Source organism: Gambusia affinis, linkage group LG08 (genome assembly GCF_019740435.1).
Source record: "Gambusia affinis linkage group LG08, SWU_Gaff_1.0, whole genome shotgun sequence".
NCBI lineage: Eukaryota > Metazoa > Chordata > Actinopteri > Cyprinodontiformes > Poeciliidae > Gambusia > Gambusia affinis.
Window position 1 is genome coordinate 29,559,010 of NC_057875.1, and position 25,551 is coordinate 29,584,560.

General features: G+C 41.0%; 2 protein-coding genes across 4 annotated transcripts in view; one reads left to right on the forward strand and one right to left on the reverse strand.

Moving 5' to 3' along the window:
• Positions 1 to 1,234: 1,234 nt before the first annotated feature.
• Positions 1,235 to 8,006, reverse strand: bet1l (Bet1 golgi vesicular membrane trafficking protein-like). Its single transcript, XM_044125724.1, has 4 exons — positions 7,914 to 8,006; positions 4,904 to 4,989; positions 3,363 to 3,419; positions 1,235 to 3,248 (listed from the first exon to the last, which is right to left on the reverse strand). The coding sequence occupies exons 1-4, from the start codon at positions 7,930 to 7,932 to the stop codon at positions 3,081 to 3,083; spliced, it is 330 nt and encodes a 109-aa protein (XP_043981659.1). The 5' UTR covers positions 7,933 to 8,006; the 3' UTR covers positions 1,235 to 3,080.
• Positions 8,007 to 9,361: 1,355 nt separating this feature from the next.
• LOC122836068 (plasma membrane calcium-transporting ATPase 1-like) overlaps positions 9,362 to 25,551 on the forward strand; it is a 45,725-nt gene continuing 29,535 nt past the window's right edge. The window contains exons 1-2 of one of the 3 annotated variants that reach the window (XM_044125728.1): positions 9,362 to 9,582; positions 15,800 to 16,090. In XM_044125728.1, coding sequence (XP_043981663.1) covers positions 15,895 to 16,090 — 196 coding nt within the window. In that variant the 5' untranslated portion in view covers positions 9,362 to 9,582; positions 15,800 to 15,894. Of the gene's footprint in view, positions 9,583 to 13,572; positions 13,642 to 15,761; positions 16,091 to 25,551 lie in introns of those variants that run through there. The other 2 variants (XM_044125725.1, XM_044125727.1) reach the window with 2 other exon arrangements.

Sequence of the window (25,551 nt, forward strand, 5' to 3'; positions counted from 1 at the left end):
AACGCAAAGAAAACTCAGTAGCTGCTGGTAGGGGCCATTCAGGGGCCTCCAGACATTCAGGGACCTCCAGACACTCAGGGGCCCCTAGAAATTGTAAGACAGGCCATAGATCTAAACCTGTAGCATCATTTATAGAGAATGACAATGTTACTAAATTTTATTTAATGCATTCAGCTGAGAAAAATAAATAGTACATTTAGGATTTAACTAGGAGGTTTACTTTGTAAAAGTTTAAAGAATCATCTTGATAGTTTGTTGTTACCATGGCTACATTATGATGTAATCTTTGTCTTTGAATTAGGTTTGTTCACAAATACATCACAGCAAATAACCAATAATCAGTGATTGATTTTAAACTCGGCCAATAAACCTGGTCTCCCTCTCACAAATTCACCTTATCGATATTTAAACATGTTAGTGATGCTGAGGTTCTTAGTAGGACGGATTTCAGAGGACTGGGGGGGTTTTGTCTAAGGCCCCATATTACCTTGGACCGGCTCTGCATGAGCAGCTGCTGCGATGCACATCTCTGGAATCTACCTGGAATCGACCCTGAATCGACCTGGAATCCCCCGGTGGCCCCTGTCAGTCCGCCGATGCTTGGAGACGTTTTGATTCATTTCATTGTGGCGTGTTTGGCTTTTTTCTGCGATTCTGTTTATTGCTGCAATATTTTCTCTGATGTTTATTTTGTGAATTCGGCCCAAATGCTCTGGGCCGAATCTTCCTTTAACACTTGAGGTTCTGCAATAACTTCTACAGCCGCGAACCTCCAGCCCAGATCCCGTCAGCAGCGGCTTTAAACTGCCTGGTAGAAACGTTAAGGAGAAGCAGAGCAAACAGTCAGCAGGTGGTACCGGGTGGTTGCGACTTGCGGTGGACTGACTCAAGCTGCCTGTAGTGAACCAGGCTTTTAGCAGAATGATTAAGTTAAAGTCAGAAGTTTTCTCTGCAGCTGAAACATTTCTGTGTTTAGGGGTGAGGCGGATTTTGTCCCGTTATTGCAAAGACGATTATAAAAATATACAGGTTTTTTAACGTCAACATCAGACCTACGTTTTTATTCACAATTCTCTGAGAGAATTGCATTCTCCTGAAAACAACTTGGAACATCTTGAACATTTTATGGTCAATATCTAAATGAATCACAGTAATTAATTTTGCTATAATGCATTTGAGCCCTGTAAAACGTCTGAAAAGTTAGCATTATATCCCTGAAGAAACAATCACGTTATTATTGAGAAACATTTATTTACTGGTAGAGTAATTCATTTAGGTAATCTGATAGCAGGAAGGAATTGAAAGCAGACAGTATGTTGCACAGTACATTAAACATATTGAGAAAAATCAGTTTGAATTTCATCCATATTAAATTAAGCATTACATATCAAGAGTTTCCTATTAGACTGTATCAATTTATCAGAAAAAGTTTCAAATCTAAACCTTCCAGCTTTATTTTCTCAACACTTCAGGCAGGAGTCTCAAACTCCAGTCCACGAGGGCCGCTGTCCTGCAGTTTTTAGATGTGCCACAGGTACAAAACGCGGGAATGAAATGAGTTAATGACCTCATTCTTGTGTAGATCAGTTCTCCAGAGCCTTAATGGCCTAATTATTCTTTTCAGGTGTGGTGCAGCAGAGGCACATCTAAAAGTTGCAGGACTGGAGTTTGAGACAGCTGACCTAGTGTCTAAAAAAGAAGATTGTGTTGTAATTTGCTAATGATGAATATTGATCAATCAGTAAATAAACGTCTGCTGTTAAAACTAACACATGCCTAAAGAACCTGGAAACTTGGGGGCGTTGAGAAATACAAAAAAAATCCAGTTCTCTAAACTTTCTATTATGGATGCTTAGAAATAAATTAAGATAAAAACCAACTGGAAATTTAATGATGGGTGATAATAATTGGTGAAGTAAACACAGTAAAACATAAAAAAAGAACATGGAAATTACAATATGGTTACACTTATTGTGAGTAAGTTTGCTGATAGGAATGATAAATTAATTTGTAGAGCTATTTAGTTTATCAGTGGTTCTGAAACGCACCAGCCTAGTTCTCTTGTGACTCCACTAACAAGTATTAATCAGCCTGACACACTCATACTGAAGGATTAAATTGAACAGAATGCATTGCTTTTTTTCTTGCTTTTAAAAACCATACATAAATCAAATCAAACAAAATACCGGGTTTTAAGCCGCTATTACTTTATGAGCTCACAAACCTTTTTTTTTCTCCAAAAAGAAATGACCTTTTCACGACAAAACAGGAATTTTTGTGACCAGCATCAAATGTTTACTGAAGATAAATTTGTTTGCACAGGACTCAAGTTTTCATATTGCCAAGAAGTTATTCAATCATTTCAAGTGGTAATTCTTTCATAGCAATATAAAGACCAAAAGCATCCCTGATTATTATTTCTATAACTTGGGATAAAAAAAAAAAGTAAATCAGCAAATTAATACACACCTGACCGTATGATCATTATGTTTTACTGCTCTTGTTGCATCCCAGCCTGGTGTGCTGTAGCTGTGATCACATGTTCTACTGAGCATGTGATCAGCCTTATTGTTACACCCACCCTACTTTCATGGCTGCTTAGGTTCCATGACTAGTACTTTGTAAATTCAGTCTGCTTACTTAAATCTCAGGTGGACCAGAAGCATGACGGCAGTGGGTCAACCATTCCGTTTAGATGCTTCTCAAAGAATCACAAGGTGTAAACATCATATAGATCCTGGACTGAATGCTTGACCTAGCAGATAACAGTTAGTTGTTTCTCCTTGATGTGTTTGAATGAAGCCTCGTTTCTGCTCCACTTTGGAATCGCTCAGCTCCTGGAAGCATCGACCTGTTGACATGTTTCCAGCTCTTTAGCATAACAACACCCACTATAGTTTCCCCAAATGACATAGCAAATACCAACTGCTGCACATCAGTTCAGCTAAACATACACATATATACATCCAATTTCTTTTGATCAAAAAGGTGTTTTCTTAGCATGAGGATCTTAGGCTCATGCCTATCAGTTTGTCAGTGTGAGTTTCACATCAACACGGGTTGACGATGTTCTCCTGAAATCAGGTCTGGATCCTGGAAACCAGGTAATAGAGAAGAAAGAAGGCCAGGACCAGCCCTCCAGAGACATAGCAGAGGAGGCGTCGATTGTCTTTGCCAGATCGGACCATTGTGGAAAACCGCTTCACACTGCCGCTCAACAGGCCTGTTGCACTCATGAAGTTTGAGTCCTGAAAGACGAAGAGGGACAAGACAATTACAGTTTTAGTTTTTTTCAACACACACCTGCAATAAGATCTAGAGGTCCCAAAGGACCGCTTACATCAAAGGGAAGATGGACTCACCATGTTGTCTAAGTAGTCGTTCTGATCGTCCACCTCTCTGTCAATGTCATAAGCCAGCTAAATCAGAGAAAGATTCAATTAGTATGACAAAGTTTGGAACTACCCCTTATTTCAAACTGTATGTTCATAAAAGTCACAAAGTTTTCTTAATTGGAAAAAAACCCTCTAAGTTTGGAGAAGAAAATTTACTTAAAAGGATAGTGTTGTATTTTCCAGGCACATTATGTTATTATTTTATAACATAATCAAGTAACCATGTTACTACGGTGGCCGACAGGTGCAAATGCGCAGCAAAAGAGAAAACATGCAAACAAAAAAAAAAGACACCCCCGAATGAAATGCAGCAAACAAAAAGAGAGACGCAAACAAAAAAGAAGACGCCCCCGAATGAAATGCAGCAAACAAAAAAGAAAACACCCCCGAATGAAATGCAGCAAACAAAAGAGAGCGCCAAACAAAAAGAAGAGCCCCGAATGAAATGCAGCAAATAAAAAGTGTTGAAAACGGAAGTGCTCCAGACCACTAGGGGGAGTCAAAGAAAATAGTATTCATTTCTATGGGACCAGATGCAAGATTCAGAGAAAGAAATTTGAAAGAAAGTAAAGGTACGTATTACTATATTTCTTTTCAGATACGCCGTCTTTTATAAAATTAGAAATATTATAAAAGAAGAGATATTATATTATTAAAGAAGACATATTATATTATAATAATATTTATAATAATATTTCTAATATTATTAAAGAAGAGATATTATATTATTAAAGAAGACATATTATATTATAATAATATTATTAAAGAAGACATATTATATTATAATAATATTTATAATAATATTAAAGAAGACATATTATATTATAATAATATTTCTAATAATATTTCTAATTTTATAAAAGACGGCGTATCTGAAAAGAAATATAGTAATACGTACCTTTACTTTCTTTCAAATTTCTTTCTCTGAATCTTGCATCTGGTCACATAGAAATGAATACTATTTTCTTTGACTCCCCCTAGTGGTCTGGAGCACTTCCGTTTTCAACACTTTTTGTTTGCTGCATTTCATTCGGGGGCGTCTTCTTTTTTGTTTATGCTTCTTTTGTTTGCTGCATTTCATTCGGGGCGCCTTTCTTTGTTTATGCCTTCTTTTTGTTTGCTGCATTTCATTCGGGGGTGTCTTTTTTTTTGTTTGCATGTTTTCTCTTTTGCTGCGCATTTGCACCTGTCGGCCACCGTATGTTACCCTTCAGATGCTATAAAAAATTAAAGGATTAAAAGATTTCTCAAGCATGCATAAAAGAATCAAAGCAACATTCCAGATATGTTTTTGATGAGGGTAAACATTGTAACATGATGTAAAGCTCAAAAAAGTCAACTTTACATAATACCGCCCCTTTAATACAAATAGAAGAAGGAAGTAGCACCTGTGGCTAGAATCTCAAAATAACAAGCAGGTAGGCAGACAACCGACAACCATCACTGATAATCAGACCGTTAGAAATAAGCTTTTTACATACCGATCGGTATGTAAGGGGTTTACATACCGATTTCAGTCGGGAGACTTTGCTGGCCAAGTTATCAGCCAGTCGTTTGTTTCCAGCATCCAGCATGTTGTCGACAGAGCCATGACCTGAAGACACACAGACACAAACAACCAGGCCAGTGTTAAATGTTTACAAGTTGGAATTTAAAATCAAGATTTTTGTTAAGTGCCTCCCCACCCCCAGTATGCTTTTATTTTTTACAGTTTAAGGACTTAAAAAAATTCTAAACCTTTAAGTTTGGAGACATAATGGACTGACGATCCATTATGTCTACTGAGAAACTAATTAACATTCGCATTTCTCCTGTAAATCAGTTCTCAAGTTGAGTCCAGTCAAATATAACCTGGGTGCAAATTTTAACCTCCATTCCCTTATTCTTCCACTCCCTGTCCCCTTTATCTCAAATCTCGCGATAGTTTTAATATAATAGCAGCGATTCTCAAGAGACTTCTACTCAACCAATCACTGTTGAGTATTAGGGTCACATGTACCATCACCACTACCTCTGCTAAAAAACTGAATAAAGACAGACATTTTCAGTCTCCCAAATGTAAGTAAATTAATGAAAATGTAATAATTCAGTTTAAGTTTAGCTGTATTAAGCAGAATCATGTAAGGTAAGTAATAGTTTCAAAACAGAAAGAATGTCAACGAACCTCCAAACCATCATATCACTCCTGGGTAGAGATGAACCAATAAAATTTTTTCCTGCCGATTCTGATCACCCCTGAGGGCCGATCACTGCCGATCACCAATACTGATCACATGGATTAGCTGTTAATTTTTTGCTTCAGGTAGAAATGCTACTATGTGATCTGGCAAAATGGAACCATAAAATCACCTAATTCATAGAAAAACATGGACAATACTTGCAGGGCACCATGCAGCAAGTATTCAATCAAAAGAACATTTGAAATACCTGCAATCAGTAACAGTAATCAGTAAAATTTGTTCTGTTGACGCATTTTGACTTCTCCCGAGCTATTTCTCCATCGCAAGATGCAAACTTCCCATCACTTTCACAGCGTTACACTTCCACTTGCTTAGGATTTGCTGCTGTGCGCTTGTGCAGTGTGAAGGAAAAGCAGGCTGCAAAGTATGTAAACAATTTTTGTGATCGGCAACAAACGACAGTGATCGGTGATCACTAATCATACACTTTTTCATGGAAATAGGCTAATTATGATCGGTGGCCTATCGATCGGCACACAACTACTCCTGGGTACTTGAATGTCCATGTGAACAAAGGGAAATGCTTATTTTCAAGCAGTTTTTAGAACCCGGTATTTGTGAACTTTGCCCAGTCTTGGCTGTTCAACTTGGAACTGAACGAGGCTGCTGCTGGTTCAGGATCTGATGAGCATGTGACCATGTGAACAAGTTTTTGTCAGACTGTTACATGGTGCTGACTTGGACTTTTTCTCCCACATCCTCAAGGACCTGGCCCACAAATGGTACTTCATCATAGTTCACAGTTTGATGACAGTGGCATCTAGCTAGATAGATCAAAACAATAAATGACAAAATACATGCTGTAACTACTCCCATAATGCTACATGTTCAATTGTATTTTTATCATGATATTGTTAAACAAATACTAAAATTGTACAAAAATCTATTCTGGAAATAATAAAACAAAATACTGATTTTGCATTTGAGTCTTGAATTCAAAAATAAAATCACAGAGATTACCCTTCCAGAACATAAATGTATCATTACAATGGTCACACCAAACGATAATTTCATGTTCAGTAATTAGTAACAGGTAAATAATTTGCCTCCTTAAAAAAACAAGCTAACTTCCCACACAAGGCAAATATGAAATTCATAATCAAAACAGAAAATTGTAGGAATATTTAAATATTAATAATTTTTTTTTAGGTCATTCCACATGATACCCAAATATAGCAACTACATACCTATTGCTAAAAGTGGCACTTTTTATGAAATTTGAGAAAAATTAACAAACTTCTTTGATGAGTCCAGGGACTGTTGGATGATGCAACATCTTGTTTTTGACTGGATTTTGAAATATAAGTCCAAAAATGGGAATTTCATGATGGTCACACCATGATATTTTGTTAAATGGACATTTTCAGAAAAGTTTGTTTAAATGTTATAATGGAATTATAACTAAAAATTTTTTAAAGTTTGCTCAGGATGAAGAAAACATGTCATGCCAAACAGGAAAGAAAATATATTTGAACAGATTTAATGTAATTTTTAAGACATTTTTAAAGCAGTAATTGAGTTTGGACAGTCGCACCGCATGACATTTTGACCTTTTAAAGACCAAAGAAATGGCCAAGAAAAACAGCTTTTGAAAAGTTAAAGAAGGTGTATATGTGGAAGATATATTGTATATCTATGGTTTCTTTTTATGCGCTTAAACCTTTTTTTACTGTAAAAAGTGGAGCCGGACAAAAAAAGAGTGTCACGTCAATTATATATACATACACACACACACACACACCTACGCACACACGCACACACACACACACACACACACACACACACACACACACACACACACACACACACACACAGCCACAGATAAATGATTATCTGTGGCTTTCCACAGATAATCATTTAGCCAGCTCTGTTCTGTTTTCCAACACACACATATATATATATATATATATATATATATATATATATATATATATATATATATATATATATATATATATATATGTGTGTGTGTTGGAATATATATATATTCCAACACACATATATATATATCTATATATATCTATATATATATATATATACACGCTAAGTATAGACACGTTGTCTACTCCTCTTTGTTAGAAACTTGTAAATTTGCTAGCTTTGCAAGTTTAAGGTCAGTTTAGATAAATTAATCGCAGTTGTCATCCCGTACGGTGGAGTTCGAACTAAGCCACCACCACGACGTTTCATTTAGGCAATAAGAAGAGTTATTTGATTGATAAACAAAACGAACAGCTTAATCTCAGAAAGTGAATACGTGTCTAAAAACAAATTGTACCTCTGTTCCAGTCCGCCATGTTGCTTCCTGACGTCACGATCAGCTGGTCAGATGCACGTGACCGCTGACATCCGCCACATTGTGAGTGGCAGAAAAACAGCTTATTTACGCAACGTTTTCTTCATCATCCTCTCATTGACTGATGACAAATATCGCCACCTAGTGTACATGCACGTGCCTCTGGTGGTACAGTGTTAATATCAGTTCACATTTAATGACCAGTGAATGACTAATATAGGTTTAGAACAAGCAGAGGTGGGCAGAGTACCCAAAAATGGTACTCAAGTGCATCGTATTTTTTACTCAAATAAAAGTAAAAAGTAGCCATCCAAGAAATTACTCAAGTAAGAGTAAAAGCAGTATTTAGTAAAAAGAAAAAAAAAGAAGGAAAGAAAGAAAGAAAGAAAGAAAGAAAGAAAGAAAGAAAGAAAGAAAGAAAGAAAGAAAGAAAGAAAGAAAGAAAGAAAGAAAGAAAGAAAGAAAGAAACAAACAAAGAAAGAAAGAAAAGAAAAAAGAAATCTACACCGGTACTTTGCAACTGATGCAATTATCGATCTTTTAATATTTCAAAATTAATTAAATATAAATTAATATAAATTTATTTATATTTAATTACAGACTCTGCAATGAGTGAGTGCAATAATGAGTAGAGTCCCTCTACTCATTATTATGAAGTGTTGTGCACTGACGATATCTGACCACAGGGAGGCAGCACATATACACGTGCCGTGGACATATGACCCACCAGGCATGCTGAATTCCAACTCGAAACATATGTATTCATATTCATATTCAGAGTGAATCAAACAGACTTCAGTCCACTCAGCGCATCTGCTACTATGATGAGCAGTCCTCCAGCTGACGCAGACAGTAACTCCTGGGATGGAAGTCATCATCTAATGTGGAAGGGAAACTTTAGACAACCTTATAGGATTTAAAAGCATAAGTAAACTAAAACATGTGAAGTAAAAGAGTGATATCCTTGTGTATGTGTGTGTCTGTGCATGTGTGTGACCCTGTATGTTCAGTTAATCCCCCTGTATCACTATGTGCTGTAATCCATCTGTGTGTTTGTATGTGTTGTGCCACCTGACATGAGCTTGCTCCTCTGGGTAGGTATTGGATGGAGGGGGATGTGAGGTTTGTGTGTAACAAACAAAAGCCACTGTAAAGAAGAAGAAGTGCTGATGCAGTCAGAGCGTTGGGAATAGAACAGGCAGTAGTTTAACTCAGCCTGGGTCAGAGTGTTTCTATGAGTTCGTAACACCAGTTGTACATTGCTCTGTCTACTGCTTGCTTTGCACTTGAATTCTTACATTTTTCTCTGAAACTGCTCTGGTGTTTTCCATGCTCATCCCAGCTGTAGGAAACTTCCACTGCTTGCAGCAGACATATTGATGCTGATATGAGTACATGCATCGCTGATGTGGAACCTCCAACAGATTTACACAGTGTGTGCGCAGACACCTGTGCGTCCCTCTCAGCAGGAGGAGCTGCAGGAGCAGCCACAGCCTCTCTGGAGCTCTCTGAAGCCACAGATTGTCTAATTAGATTAGGCAAGGCTTTCCACAGATAATCATTTAGCCAGCTCTGTTCTGTTTTGTGAGCTCTTTTTTTCCTCCTGTTTTCTGCGATGGAGCGCTGGTTGTGCCTGTCAGCTCGCTGAAGGTCAGAATGAATTTCTCTTCAGTTTGATGAGTGAAGCTGTGGTCTGCAGACTGATGGGTTATGGGCTGGTTCTGGAGCTGTGATTGTCACACTATTCAGAGTAATAGGACTCCCACTAATACCTGCTGCTACTGCTAACCGGAGGCGATGGGGGAAGTTTGTGTGAGTAAAGCCTTTCTTCTTCTCAGGCTTGTAAAGAATGAAGACATTACTTTTTTGTTGCTTACAACAGACAGTTAGCTGTTTGTAAATCCTCAATAGAAACACATAAATGTGATTTTATGTACTTTAACTGATTAGCAGACAATGTAGTAAAAAATAAATTGTAGTTTCTGAAGTGAGATGATTTAGGAATCCTGATATGTTTTGTTCTGGAATTGTTGTTTGATAAAGCCATGGACGGTGACCATTAGCTTCCTCCATTAATTTGACAGCCATGACTTGTGCTCATTGTGGCTCAGTTGTTCCTCTCTCCTTTAGCTTTGATCAGGCTGCCTCTGCTTCGTTCAGATTAAGCCCAGCTGACTGATTGACACAGCAGCTTACAGTTGAAGGCGCCGAGGTCACAACCTGAGGGAAACAAACATAAAGACACTCAGTCAGACACATAAAGCTAAGAACTATTTGAACTGAATTTGAACTGAATTGAACAAAAATGGCTTTGAGAAATGCCCAAGCACTTGTATGGAACCTTTGTATGTGTATGGTGTAGTATTTGTATGGAACCAAAGTCCATTACACACACTCTCTGCAGCAGGGGTCTCAAACTCCAGGCTTCCAGGGCCGCAGTCCTGCAGTTTTTAGATGTGCAACAGGTACAAAACACTGGAATTAAATGGCTTAATTACCTCCGCCTTGTGTAGACCAGTTCTCCAGAGCCTTAATTATTCTATTCAGATGTGGTGCAGCAGAGGCACATCTAAAAGTTGCAGGACTGCAGCCCTCGAGGCCTGGAGTTTGAGACCCCTACTCTACAGTCATTCACCCATTCCTGTGCACACTCACACAGTGATAGTGGCAGTCTGACAGAACAGAAGCAAGGATAGACTGGACCCCACCACCTTTTTTTTGCAAGTGATAAAAAGGTGAATCTGGTTGGATTCAGTGTGAAGGTTTTTATTGTCTAGAGACAATTTAAATCTGAGAAAAGGCAAATTAAGCAAACCATTTCTTTGTTTAGTCTTCCTTGCTGGTTTACCTTCCTCCATATCTCCCAACTGTGCACAATAATTATTTTTGTCTTGCCCAAGGACACAATGACAGAGGTGGGTATTGAACCAGCAACTGGCCGATTGCGGGCGAACTCCTACGATTGTCGCCACCATTGCCTCGTAGACTATCAAGTGTCATTTGTAAGACATCTGATCAATGGTTCCCCAGAACTGGTTGAAATTTTATCCCATTTGGGTTCATTCCTGCCATTCAGGAGGCACATCACATTTCTATTATAAAGTGAAGGAGATTTCTCCTGTGCTATGTCAGCCCAAGCTGGCAGAGGGAACATGTGCAAACACCTCCCAGCCTTGACAGACGGTGCTTTACTACAAGAGCACACTGTCAGTGAGTGACCTCTAGACGAAAGAGACCGAAAACCCCCTCCCACCCAGATCCCTGTTTTGCATCACTGAGTTTAATCTGATCTCTGACCACTGTGAGATTCAACATCACGGATAATGTTACATAGATTGATTTCACCACCTTTCTTCCTTCTTCCCCCATCCTTTGGAGCTGGTTAGACTGTCAGAAACTACAAAGAATCTGGGCTTAGAAGAAAAAAATTCTAGGCAAACTGTTAGAACTGTAATTGTCTGAATGCTAAGCAGCTGAATGTTGATTTATTATCAGTGATGTACAAGTTTTTTCAGACTGTCTTTAGTTGATAAAAGTTTTAACTTCCTTAAGTATTGTTCAGTGTAAATACCAGCCTTAAAGTTACAGTACAGTAAAAAATACTTTTTACATATTTGTTGAAACTGTCACATTCAGCAACACGTACACTAGTTTGACTGACAGCACTAAGACACTCCCCCTTGCTGTATTTTTGGTGGAGATGCATTACTTCAGACGACAGCAGTATCTCAGGGATGAGGTCGAGGAGCTAGGTCTTTTCACAGATTATCTGTCTCATATTATGCTCTGATGATAAGGCGATGTACAAATGACTGTATCCGCATATGGCCCTGAATTTTAACTAGGGCAAACTTCCTGTTTGAGCTGTAATGCTTTCGTTTTGAAGGGACAATTTTCTGTTTAACTGTTGTGTAAATGCAGTTTAACGGCAGTCAAAAGAGAAGATAATTTGTAGAGGACCTTAGAAAATGTATTTTGTTATCAGCAGCCCTTTTATAGAGGCATAAGGTATGTTTAGGATGTAAATAAATACATTTTTAAAATATTGTGTAAATTAAACTATGCATTTGCTTAATTAGATTTAAAAACTAAAGTTATTTTAAGTTGCAAATATTATTTTAAGTTAAGAGGGTTTATTGCCGTTAAAACAAAAAAATTTATATCAGTAAAGTGCCATCCTTCATTCGAGGGAGAATGCTACAACTTCTGTGGCCTGACTTGATAACACTTGTTGCTTCTTTATCGGCCATTTTTTCTAATCCCCTTGGTTTTCTGTTAAACTTTGGACAACAGTGATTTCCAGAAACATAATGAACATCAGTGACGTAGTCAAGACCCCCTAACCCTAGACCAAGTTGAGGCCAAGACCAAGGGAAGTCGAGACCTAGTCAAGACCAAGACCAGCGCCCTGCGCTACATGACATAATAAAATGTCAGATATGATCAAAATTCCTTCTCAAATTGATCTGAAAGAGCCACATTCTCGTAAAATCACCTGAATATTAAATGCTTAGAGCTGAAATAAATTATAATTATCAAATCAAACTCTTCTTTTTTCTGCTTTGCTTCCGTCTCTGTGCCACAATCTGCAGAGGTCTCACGTCGCCCCTATGAAGATAATGCTCTGGGTGGTTGCTCATATGGCTAATGTCACCACTGTCTGCACCATTAAACATAGCAATCATGACAAAGCATTAACAGTAAACAATGCTCAACTATGAACACTGACCAAGGAGCAACAAGCAAGAAGTAACCAAGCAAAAGAAGCACACTGACTGTTCTCACTCTGTCTCCCGCTGCATGAAACCAGGCAGCAGCACAGTGACAGGTGACTAAAGTAATCAGAGCAATGAGCATGCACTTTGTGTTATCTTATGTTCTTGTATTTTATTGACTTTATGATTAAATAAATTTATATTTTTAATAAAATAGAATAATAATAGTGTTGTGTTGCAGACAAAGAAATAATTAAACCTTTAGATTTAAGATTGTTAGACACTTTTGGTGTGATTATGCTCCAATGTATTGGAGGCTGTTTGGTTGTAAAATCTGAAGGTAAAGGAATATAACAATTCGCCGTTGGTGGCGCTCTTGCTGTGCACAAGAGAGGTGACTTTAACATGTGAAGAAGTTCGAAAATAAACGTTGCCATGTGCTACTTCCAGTTATCTGCTTGAACATTATTTTATTTGATATAGTGTATCATACACAACAAATAGCTACTGCAGTGTGCGCAGAGCATTACAAAAACAAAGAACGGTCCTCGGTGATTCTCCAGTCCTGTCGCTCATAGTAAACAGCCGTTCAGAAAAATAGGCTCGTTCGTGAATGTTTTGTCACAATATTGCAGACTTTGGTCACAGCGTCGTCGCACATAAGCGCAGTGACAGCTTTTTTTCATCGAAGGCAAATACAACATATTTGTCCACGACATGTACAGCTAGCTTTGCTAACATCCCTTCCACAAAGCTTACCTATGAAAGGAAACTTTCTTTCAAAGTGACGCTAAAAGTTGGACATGGTCCCCACCGTCTCTGAAAGCGAAGCGCTGCTGAATTCACATGTTATATGCTTTCTTATGATTTATGTAGGTAAATTTATTACCGACGATTAGACAGACATCTTCTCCCGCTCCAAGACAAACACTGTCTAGGAGTGCCGCGTGCGAGTTAAAGGGGGAGGCTATGACTGACAGCGGTAGCAAAACAAGTAAGTCGCATTATTGGTTGGCTTAGAATCGGTATATTAAGCATCCAGGGAAAACAAGGATGTTGACAAATAAACTGGACAATATTTTGACAATTTAGTGATATTTTTACAGTTGTGGTCTTGAAATAAAATTCCGAGTCCTCAATGTCCGAGATCGAGAGGAGACCAAATGCGGCCGAGACCAGACCGAGACCAAGACCATCAAAAAAGTGCTCTCGAGACCGGTCTCGAATATTACAAGACTATTGAACAGTAACAGGATCCACGTCGAACATTACAAATTAATGGCATTTTCTACTAATGTTAAAATAAACAGAGCTCAGCTGAATGCCAAAATGAATCTGTGGTATAATGCAGGCTGATTTAAAAAAGGGTCCAACAAAGACAGATAAGAAAACGGAATCGCGGGCAAGATACATCGGTTTCTGATCGGCATGGGCGCTAACTGAAGATAAGGCTCCAGGATGAACTAATCCTGACTGTTAGCCTGCTAATCTGATCATGGACTGGAGCAGGCTAGCTACAAGATAGATCGCCATGGTAACTGTGTTACCGCTTTTGTGAAACCACTTTGAGGCAGGGAGTTTTAAGAAAAGTGTGGAAAATTTAAACAAGGAAACCTTACAGGTCCCTCTCCCTTGCTCACTACTGCACTACGGCTGTGAACCTGAGAAAATTATAATTTCTTTGTCACATTAGGTTGTTTCTCCTCCATTAGTGCAGCTTCAGCACAGGTGAAATCTTCAGCTTGACAGTACACACTGTGCGGATGAAGGGTGTAAGCAGCGTGTACAGAAGCAGGATTGAGACTAGACCAGGGGTCACCAACCTTTTTGAGACTGGGAGCTACTTCACTGGTACAGAGTAATATGAAGGGCTACTTGTTTGATACAGACATCAATTTTCTTGGCTTACCCTTTATAACAAGAGTAGGTATATAGATCTAGATCTATATATAGATCTATATATAGATCTAGATCTATATCTATATATAGATATTATGTGATCAGAGTTTTAAGTTTGATTTCCTTTTTATAGCTTTTCTGTGTGATTCTAAATGGCCCCAAGTGACTGAGAGTTGCAGCTGTACAGCTGGACGCACTGAGATTTTCCTTTAAATAAAAGAAGAAAAGAAAAGTTATTGTGTTTTTTATCATCCAACCCTCCTTACTATTAACAAAATTGTGGAGAAAAGAAAAAGTTATTTTGTGCCAAGCTTCTGTATCGCACATCAATGTGAGTCTGTGGGGGTCACGGTACGTCAAAGCCTAAATCTTATTGGTCAGTTTACTTTTTCTGTAAGCTAAAAATGATGAGTGGAGTTTGAACCCCCTGTTCTAAGATCCCGCCTGAGCTTTTTACAGTGTGCAGTTCTGGCGGGTCGCCGGTTTATTAGCTTTTTTTGTGGTTTCGCAAACTTAAAAGCTGACGGGTCACTTGTTGGCTGACATCAGCAGATATCGAAAAAATTTTCGACAGATCGGAAGGTACTAAACTATCACTGCACCTGACCTGCAAGAGCACAACCACCTCTCCAACGCGCATCATTTGCGCGTCGCACACAAGCCGCACAAACCTAAACCACTAAAGAACCGCACCTTTTATTCCATTTTTTCTTTTTTATTTAATTTTTTTTACACAAACTATGCTAAACAATAAAGACATGGACATGGAATCAATTAAGGTAGGCAGAGTGGGAGCAGCCGTACAGCTGCAGGCGCTGCTGCCCTCCGATAAAATCCTGCAGGCGTCTGAGCAGTTCTGAACGTTAACCATAGAAAAGAGTTTTATGCATAAAGCAATTTATTTTAAACATTTTTTATAATTTACTTTTAAAATAAATCTAAATATAAACAAATGTTATTAATTCAATGTAAAAACATTGAATTAAATAATTTCTTTGGCAGTGCTCCATAATGACAATGGTTATTTTTAGAACTTGCTCCATGGGCGACTGACAAGGTCCCCTCAGGTGATCGGGTGCCCGCGGGCGCCGTGTTGGTGACTCCTGCTGTAGAGACTGTCCTCCTGGCTGTGATTGTTCTTCGCTATCCAGGATAAAATGTGTCAAAAAAGGAATATTAATTTTTTTGTTAATTTTGCAGAAAGCCAATGAAGAAAAACTAAATGTGGGATCTTTCTAACGCCCCTCCAACAGTTACTGAGTCCTTGTCAGGCTGGATCTGCACCTCAGGCTTCCTGCTGAGTTGCATTTTTCAATAAGACACCCACCAAGCTCTGGACAAAGGAGACATGGCCACCAACTCTTTCCGTGGGTCCAAACGAGGACGCAATGCAGAGGCCAACCATGAGCCAGAGTTCAGCTGCTGTCTGCAGGAGCTGCAATCACTTATGGAGCTCCGAGGAGCCGATGCGATCACCAGGATTCAGAACTGCTATGGAGATGTCAACGGACTGTGTACCAAACTCAGGACATCACCCGTTGAAGGTAAATACGTGCTTCTTTTTCTGCTTTTTGTTTTCTTCACAAACCATTTTCATGAAGCAAGATCTGAAGCATTATGCAAAGGAGAGCTGCATCTTATCAAGCAGACTTGTTTATATTTGCATGGCTGATAATCTAAAACTGAACCTAACTGATGTTAGACTGGAACACAGACTGAACAGCTTCATTCACTTCCACCACTACCATTTCTAAAACTACTAAATCATCCATCCATCCATCCATTTTCTTTACACCCTTCTTCCCTAAATGGGGTCGGGAGGGTTGCTGGTGCCTATCTCCAGCTGCGTTCTGGGCGAGAGGCGGGGTACACCCTGGACAGGTCGCCAGTCTGTCGCAGGGCAACACAGAGACATACAAGACAAACAACCATGCACACACACACTCACACCTAGGGAGAATTTAGAGAAACCAATTAACCTGACAGTCATGTTTTTGGACTGTGGGAGGAAGCCGGAGAACCCGGAGAGAACCCACGCATGCACAGGGAGAACATGCAAACTCCATGCAGAAAGATCCCCGGCCGGGAATCGAACCCAGGACCTTCTTGCTGCAAGGCAACAGCTCTACCAACTGCGCCACTGTGCAGCCCCAATTCTAAATCAGTGCAGAAAATTTACATCACTGGTCACAACTTCTCCTTCTATTCAATGATTGGCCCGGTAGAAAATCTACCAGAGGAATCCAAGTCAATGGGAGAAAGCCTAGCAGATGGGAAGGTTTGGAAATGATGGCTGGTTTTGATGACTCTCAAACCTGTGTTCTCTGAGATTATAAAGAAGGGGAGCTACTCAGAGACACCCCAAACTGGATTTTAGTTAAACTTACCCAAACCAGTCAAATTTGAATATCTTGTAATAAGAACAAAAAGAATCTGGTCCTTTTCACATGTATGTAGATACTCAAAGATTGGCAGAAGATTACGTTTATGACTACAATTCTTCTAGATAGAATTTGATCTAGTACATTTTTAAAATGCTTGTAGGCACCATATGAAGAATTTGGAAAGTCTCCATAATAATATGAACAAGTGTCATACTTACACATCTTGAAGTCGGCTACTGAAACTGAAAATGGGCGGTTTCTACTTCTACTCAAAGTGGTGATGTTTTCAATATAATTAACCTTTTTTAGCAAGTATTTTCTTAAAGCTTTTTGCTGCTGGGATTTCATTCTATGAATTGAACCTGTAACAAATAACCTAGAGCAAATAATGTCCAACAGTGTCATTGACTGTACGTGACTTTGCTGTATAGACCACTGGTCCAGTGACTCATCGACCTCTCCCTCCTGGCATCAACATCATTAAACCAACAGAGGACATGTTAGGTTAAGTCTGTTCTTTAGTTTGGCTTAAGGGAGTCGCTAAGCACGTGATGGCCAAAGTCAACGGTGACCCACAGCCATGTTGATCCTGGTCTGTTCCATGACAGCTTCTGGATAATTTGGGAAACTGTCCAGCTTATGACAACTTTTTAATAAAGAGACATTCAGCCTGAGAGGTGATAGTGAGGATAAGAGGATTTATCTTCTTTTGCATCAGACTTGTTTTACCATAGTAATAATCCTTCAGTCATTTTTGTGTTGGTTTATCTTCCTATACAGTAAAAAACAAAAAAGGCTCTAATTTATGGTAAAATACTGGCAGCTGTACTGTCTTTATACAGTAAAATTCTGGCAATCAAAACTGCCACTATTTTACCATAACTTTAGAAGTTCAGAACTGTAAACTTTTCTATGCAATTTACTATAAAAACAACACATATAAAAACACAGCAGGACTGTATAATATATTGACATTTTATTGCATAAAAAATAAATAAAATAAAAAACTTTATGAACATGTGATGTTTATTTATAACATGTTTCTCTTTACAATTTTTTTCTTTATGGTAGATTACCAGTAGCTGTTGTTACCAGAATTTTACCATAAAAATTACAGTACAACACACAAAGAAGTGTTATTTGTCAGAATTTAGATATGGAAAGTTATATAGAAAGTAAGTCCAAATTAAACAAAAATATAGATTACGAGTAGTCCACTTACAGAAACAATTTCTTTTTAAAAATTTAGTTAAAAAAGAACCGATTCAGTTTTCTGTCCAGTCTCCTCACGGTATTACTGAGATTGGAAAAAAACCCCAGCATGTGTCCATATAAGGGATAACATATTGTAGAAGAAAAACCGGTGATAAAAGGATTCTTGCTCTGGGTTGAGAGTAACAAGTCACTGAATTCAGATTTTGCTCAGGATGGTGTGCATCATGGAAATGGTCTTCCCAGTCACAGGTTGAGCTTGTGACTCATACATTGGCAATCAGATGTTTTCTCTCTGCTGGAAAACAGAAACAAAGCAAAAGTTAGAATGATGCACTACATGAACATATAAACTCAGGATTTGCTTAAATGTTGGTTTCACCTTTGTTGACTTGCATATGGAAACTGGTACTTCAACCAGGCATTGTGATCATTCCTGAATGAAAATTCAGAAGTTCTTAAACCTTTGTTTGTTGTCAACAGGTGCGATCCTTTCTGCAACCAGACAAAAAAAAAAAAAAAAACCTCAGATGAAGACCTGTTAATTCAGAGAATTTTCCATCTTCATCTTCCATCCTTCCTTTTGAAAGAAACATGTTTCTCTTTACAATTTTTTACTTTTTGACCAGAAATTCAGAATAGATGACACAAGATAAACTCAATACAGAAAGTTAAACAGAAAAATCCCCAAAAATTCAAAAACAAAGGGTTGATCATTTAACAACTGAACAGCCCTCAGTTAGTGTGTATATCACCATCAATTATTTAGATTTGAGCTTTATATCTTGTTATAATTCCATGTTCAAGATGAGTCACTTCCTCATAAAAACATGTTTGCAACATCCTCGGATCTCCATGGCAACCATTTGGTAGTGCTTCAATGCTTCCTCATGCAATGTGCTGTCCATTTATACAAAGCTCTGTCTTGGAGCAGCAGTCCCCTGCTGGGCTCCCACCCCACAGAGCACCCCTCCTCTGCGCCTGTCCATTAGACTAGCAGCAGTAATCAACCGCAGTACAGTCAAAGAATCACCTTAAATATGTCTGTCAAACCTGGGTCGTCTGCATTCATCTGAGCTACTAGGTCATGAGCTCAGTTGGAAAACACCAGGCCTTGCCAGCAGGTGGCCCTTTACAAATGAAACTGAAATATAAATGCCAAAAAATGTGGAAAAACATTGCACAAATCAGGACACTGAAATAAAAGTAAACATAAGTATTTCAATAGATGTTTTGAAGGTGCCTGGAGCCATTTGTTCTATGTCATCTGGATTTCATTCCACAGATATGTTGCATTTTATGAATTAAATATACACCTTTATCAAGGTTTATATTGTTTGGCAAGAGTGCCTTTGTTTTTTTCTTTTTTGCAAATGTATGTCCCCAAACAGAGAGAACCCTTGTAGCATGTTAAACAATCTTACGTCCAAATTTCAATACACAAATAGACTTTAAAAGTTACAAACATAACTGTTTTAGGCAATTTATAAAATAGATACTCATCATTTATCTGGTGTCAAGAAGGCCAATAAGTTGTCTTCAACCATTTATATAAGTTACAATTCCTGCAAGCTAGCAGAAACAAAGTTGTAAATGTGTACACTTTTCATACAGGCAAACAAATAGTTTTAAGACAATTTATGTTTTGTTAGATTTTTCAGTCACTTTTGGTGCATTTCTCAACTCATTGTTGACATTAACAGTAAATGCATTTCTCAAAACAATTTGTAGAAACAGCAAAAAATAGCATTTGTTTGCTTCCAAAATCCTTAGTTCAGCTCTCAAAATTAAATGTCTGTCAATGAACATATCAGTGACTCAAAATAATAAGTTATTGTTTCTCTGTGTACAGATAAGACAGTCAAATTGATTAGTCATGGGAAGAGGCTTAACAAATTTCACATTTCCGCTTTTGCTGTAATTTCTTGACAGACCATGCCATGGTGATTCAGAAAGGAAAAGACAGAAATGCAGAGAACAAAAAAAAGTAGAAATGGAAACATAGGACAATCTCCTGCTCAACCTACTCCAACCTTGCCACACTGACTAAATGCTCTAAAATGCTTGCACAGATTTTGCTGCTGGAAAACATTGTTTAGTCTCAATGGTTTTTAGTTTATGCAGATTTATGAGGAGTATCAATAAATCACTAACTGATTTCAAAAAACAAAAATCATAGATAGAGTGACAGTTATTGACAGAAAGGATGCTACTGTGAAATATGAGAGAGGTGGTTTCCGTTACGGCCGCTGGCCACTGGCCACTGGAGCAGCCTTTCTCTTTTTCTTAAGCATGTTCAGATGTGAGAGCACACTTTGCTGATAGGCTGCTGGAGGCTGAAAAGCATTGGTCCAGCAGATGCAACCAAGCCAAACAGACGCTGATGAGGCCCATCTGCATCCTATGAAAGGCCCTGCAGACATTCCTCCAGTGGGGTAGTTTTTAGGAAGAGGTTTTGACCCCTGCTTTGTTTGCTTGTTAGCCTTTCGAAGACTGTTTTTGGGCAGCTTTGAAGTATTTGTTCTGCTTAGCAGTTTGACTGTGCTCTTTAAAGACTCCAACCAATCTAGATAGAAGATTCCGTGCTCCCTTAGTGTTTAGTAACAAATAATGAGCTGGCCACCCTTTTAAATATTGAGTAATTAAAGTTGGAGCAGGAGGAATGTTTAAGACATTTTATTGCAGACAAAGATTTTGTGAACCTACTCCTCGTGAGGTTGGTTACGGTAAACCTCACGAGCTGGTAAACTTCATCCAGCTGGCACATTGCATACATCAAGGCCAAAACTCAGAATACGGGTTCAAATTCACATGTAGGAGGCACTGTAAGTTTCTGAAGAAAGTGGATTACTCTTAGTGATTGGGTAAAATCAGATCCATTCTGCGCCTCCAGCAAGTAGTCTTTACTCTTTATCCTGGGATTCAGACCTTCCCGCTCGTTTTGAGAGAGGGAATACCACAACTGCAACCAAAGCAGCTACCACCCCAGGCCAACAGCCACTGACTTTCCTCCCCACTGACGTAGGAGCGGCTCTGAGCAGGATTAAATCCCAGAAGGCTGCAGGTCCTGATGGCATACCTGGACGTGTCCTCAAAACGTGCTCTGGGGAGCTGGCAGGAGTGCTGACGGACATGTTCAATCTGTCCCTGGCCCGCGCTGTGGTACCGACCTACTTCAAGTCTACCTCCATCGTCCCAATCCCCAAGAATCCCAACCCAACCAGACTCAATGACTACCGCCTGTTAGCCCTTACCCCCATCATTACCAAGTGCTTTGAGCGGCTGATCCTAGCACACCTCAGATCCTGTCTCCCTACCACACTAGACCCCCACCAATTTGCATACAGGCAGAACAGGAGCACAGAGGATGCAGTCTCCATAACGCTGCACTCTGTCCTTTCTCACCTGGACAGGAAGAACACTTACACCAGACTGCTGTTCTTAGATTTTAGTTCAGCATTCAACACTGTCATCCTATCACAACTCATTACCAAACTCACAGACCTCGGCATCAGTTCACTCATGTGCAACTGGTTGCTTGACTTCCTGACCAGTCGACCTCAACATGTCCGTCTGGACAACCACTTCTCATCCACCATCATCGGAGTGCCACAAGGCTGTGTGATGAGTAGCGACTCCTTTACTCCCTCTTCACCTATGACTGCAGACCTGTCCACGGTTCTAATGCGATCATCAAGTTTGCAGACGACACCACGGTGATCAGCCTCATCAGAGATAATGACGAGGCCGCTTACAGAGAGGAGGTAGACCGTCTGGCTGAGTGGTGCGACAAAAACAACCTGCAGCTGAATACCGAGAAGACCAAGGAGCTTATCGTGGACTTCAGGAGGAACGTTGACCTACATCCACCCATCCACATTAAGGGGACAGTGGTGGAGTGTGTGGACACCTTTAAGTTCCTGGGAGTCCACATCTCCGAGGACCTGACTTGGACGACCAGTTGCTCCAAACTCATCAAGAAGGCGCATCAGCACCTCTTCTTTATGAGGACCCTGAGGAAGAACCACCTGTCCTCAGAGATCCTCACGAACTTCTACCGCTGCACCATTGAGAGCATCCTCACCATCTGTATTACAGCTTGGTACGGGAATTGCTCTGTCTCCGACTGGAAGGCACTGCAGAGGGTGGTGAAAACTGCCCAGTATATTGATGCTATCAATTCATCTACAGGAAGCGGTGTTTGAAAAGGGCCAGGAAAATCACAAAGGACTTCACTCACCCAGCACACACACTCTTTTCCCTCCTGCCCTCTGGGAGGCGTTACAGAAGCCTACGGACCAGAACCACCAGGCACCGGAACAGCTTCTTTCCCATAGCTGTCACGCTTTTGAACGCCTCCTGACATAAAACATAAACTATAAGGACTGTACTCCCCTATCCTCTCATACAACAATAATACATGGACTACCTTCACACACATATACAATCTGTAAATCTTATCTGCCATTATTTATCGTGTATTATAAACAAGTGCACAAAGTGCAACCCAAAGACCCCAATGATGAATAAAAACTTTGGACTTGGCGTTCCCTCGCCTAGATACAGGTCACCGGGGCCCCACTCTGGCGCCAGGCCTGTATGGGGGGCACGACGGTGAGCGTCTAGTGGCCGGGCTTTTACCCATGGAGCCTGGACGGGCTCAGCCCGAAGAGAAAACATGGGCCCCCCCTTCCCATGGGCCCACCACCCGTGAGAGGGGCCAAAGGGGTTGGGTGCATTGTGTGATGGGCGGCGGCGGAGGGAGGGGGCCCTGGCGGTCCGATCCTCGGTTGCGGAAGCTAGCTCTTGGGACGTGGAATGTCACCTCTCTGGTGGGGAAGGAGCCGGAGTTAGTGTGAGAGGTTTAGAGGTTCTGGATAGAAATAGTCGGTCTCACCTCGACACATGGCTCTGGTTCTGGAACCAGTCTCCTTGAGAGGGGCTGGACATACTTCCACTCTGGAGTTGCCCAAGGTGAGAGGCGTCGGGCAGGAGTGGGCATACTTGTTGCTCCCCATCTCGGCGCCTGTACGTTGGGGTTTACCCCGGTGAACGAGAGGGTAGCCTCCCTCCACCTACGGGTGGGGGGACGGGTCCTGACTATCGTTTGTGCTTACGGGTCGAATGACAGCTCAGATTACCCACCCTTTTTGGAGTCACTAGAGGGGGTACTGGAGAGTGCTCCTCCTGGGGACTCCCTTGTTCTGCTGGGGGACTTCAACGCTCACATGGGCAATGACAGTGAGGCCTGGAGGTGCGTGGTTGGGAGGAACGGCCCCCCCGATCTGAACTCGAGTGGTGTTCTGTTGTTGGACTTCTGCGCTCGTCATGGATTGTCCATAACGAACACCATGTTCAAGCATAAGGGTGTCCATATGTGCAGTTGGCACCAGGACACCCTAGTCCGTAGTTTGATGATCGACTTTGTCATCGTTTCATTGGATCTGCAGCCGTATGTCTTGGACACTCAGGTGAAGAGAGGTGCGGAGCTGTCCACTGACCACTACTTGGTGGTGAGTTGGCTCCGCTGGTGGGGGAGGATGTCGGTCAGACCTGGCAGGCCCAAACATGTTGTGAGGGTCTGCTGGGAACGTCTGGCGGAATCCCCTGTGAGACGGAGCTTTAACTCCCATCTCCGGCAGAACTTCGAACACGTCCCAGGGGAGATGGGGGACATGGAGTCTGAGTGGACCATGTTCCGTGCCTCCAATGTCGAGGCGGCTCATCTGAGCTGTGGCTGCAAGGTTGTCGCTGCCTGTCGTGGCGGCAACCCTTGAATCTGTTGGTGGACACCTTCGGTGAGTGAAGCTGTCAGGCTGAAGAAGGAGTCCTATCTGGCCTTTTTGGCCTGTGGGACTCCGGAAGCAGTTGATGGGTACTGGCGGGCGAAGCGGCATGCGGCTCAGGTGGTTGCTGAGGCAAAAACTCGGGCGTGGGAGGAGTTTGGACAGCCCATGGAGAAAGACTTCCGTATGGCTTCGAGGCGATTCTGGTCAACCATCTGGCGTCTCAGGGGGGGGAAGCAGCACAGCACCAACACTGTCTACAGTGGGGATGGTGTGCTGCTGACCTCAACTCGGGATGTTGTGGGCAGAGAACTTCGAAGACCTCCTCAATCCCACCAACATGCCTTCTATTGTGGAAGCTGAGCCTGGGGACTCTGGGTTGGGCTCTCCAATCTCTGGGGTCGAGGTCGCCGAGGTGGTCAAAAAGCTCCTCGGTGGCAGGGCCCTGGGGGTGGATGAGATCCGCTCGGAGTTCCTTAAGGCTCTGGATGTTGTAGGGTTGTGTTGGCTAACGCGACTCTTCAATATCGCATGGACATCGGGGGCAGTTCCCCTGGATTGGCAGACTGGGGTGGTGGTCCCCCTGTTCAAAAAGGGGGACCGGAGGGTGTGCTCCAATTACAGGGGGGTCACACTCTTAAGCCTCCCTGGCAAGGTCTATTCGGGGGTTCTGGAGAGGAGGGTCCGTCGGATTGTTGAACCTCGGATTCAGGAAGAGCAGTGTGGTTTTCGTCCTGGTTGTGGAACACTGGACAAGCTCTACACCCTCAGCAGGGTCCTGAGGGTGCATGGGAGTTCACCCAACCAGTCTACATGTGTTTTGTGGACTTGGAGAAGGCGTTCGACCGTGTCCCTCGGGGTTAGGGTTCGATCTACGTTCCCTCCCTCATCTATGGTCATGAGCTTTGGGTCATGACCGAAAGAACAAGATCGTGGATACAAGCGACCGAAATGGGTTTTCTCCGTAGGGTGTCTGGACTCTCCCTTAGAGATACGGTGAGAAGCTCAGTCATCCGGGAGGGACTCAGCGTAGAGCCACTGCTCCTTCACATCGAGAGGAGCCTGTTGAGGTGGCTCGGGCATCTGGTCAGGATGCCTCCTGGACACCTCCCTGGTGAGGTGTTCCGGGCACGTCCCACCGGGAGGAGGCCCCGGGGAAGACCCAGGACACGCTGGAGGGACTACGTCTCTCGGCTGGCCTGAGAACGCCTTGGGATTCCTCCGGAGGAGCTGGAAGAAGTGGCTGGGGAGAGGGAAGTCTGAGCCTCCCTTCTGAAGCTGCTACCCCCGCGAACCGACCCTAGATAAGCAGAAGAAGATGATGGATGGATTGGTGGATGGTATTAGAAACCAACTTATACATATATAATCCATTTCCTAACATTCTTGTATATTCTGTATAATCTGTATAATCTGTGCATATAGCTCCCATATTTATATTTATACTTATATTTAGTCTTGTACACCTGTAAATAAATATTTATATCCTGTATAGCACTTCTGGATACATGCAAACTACATTTCATTGCTTGTACTTGTGACAATAAAGTTGAATTCTATTCTATTCTATTCTATTCTATTCTATTCTATTCTATTCTATTCTATTCTATTCTATTCTATTCT

Coding starts and splice junctions, on each gene's coding strand:
- bet1l (XM_044125724.1), bottom strand. Junction 3,420..4,903: donor AAGTCTCCCGACTGAAATCG/GTATGTAAACCC, acceptor TCTCTGATTTAG/CTGGCTTATGACATTGACAG. Junction 3,249..3,362: donor ACGACTACTTAGACAACATG/GTGAGTCCATCT, acceptor TTCGTCTTTCAG/GACTCAAACTTCATGAGTGC.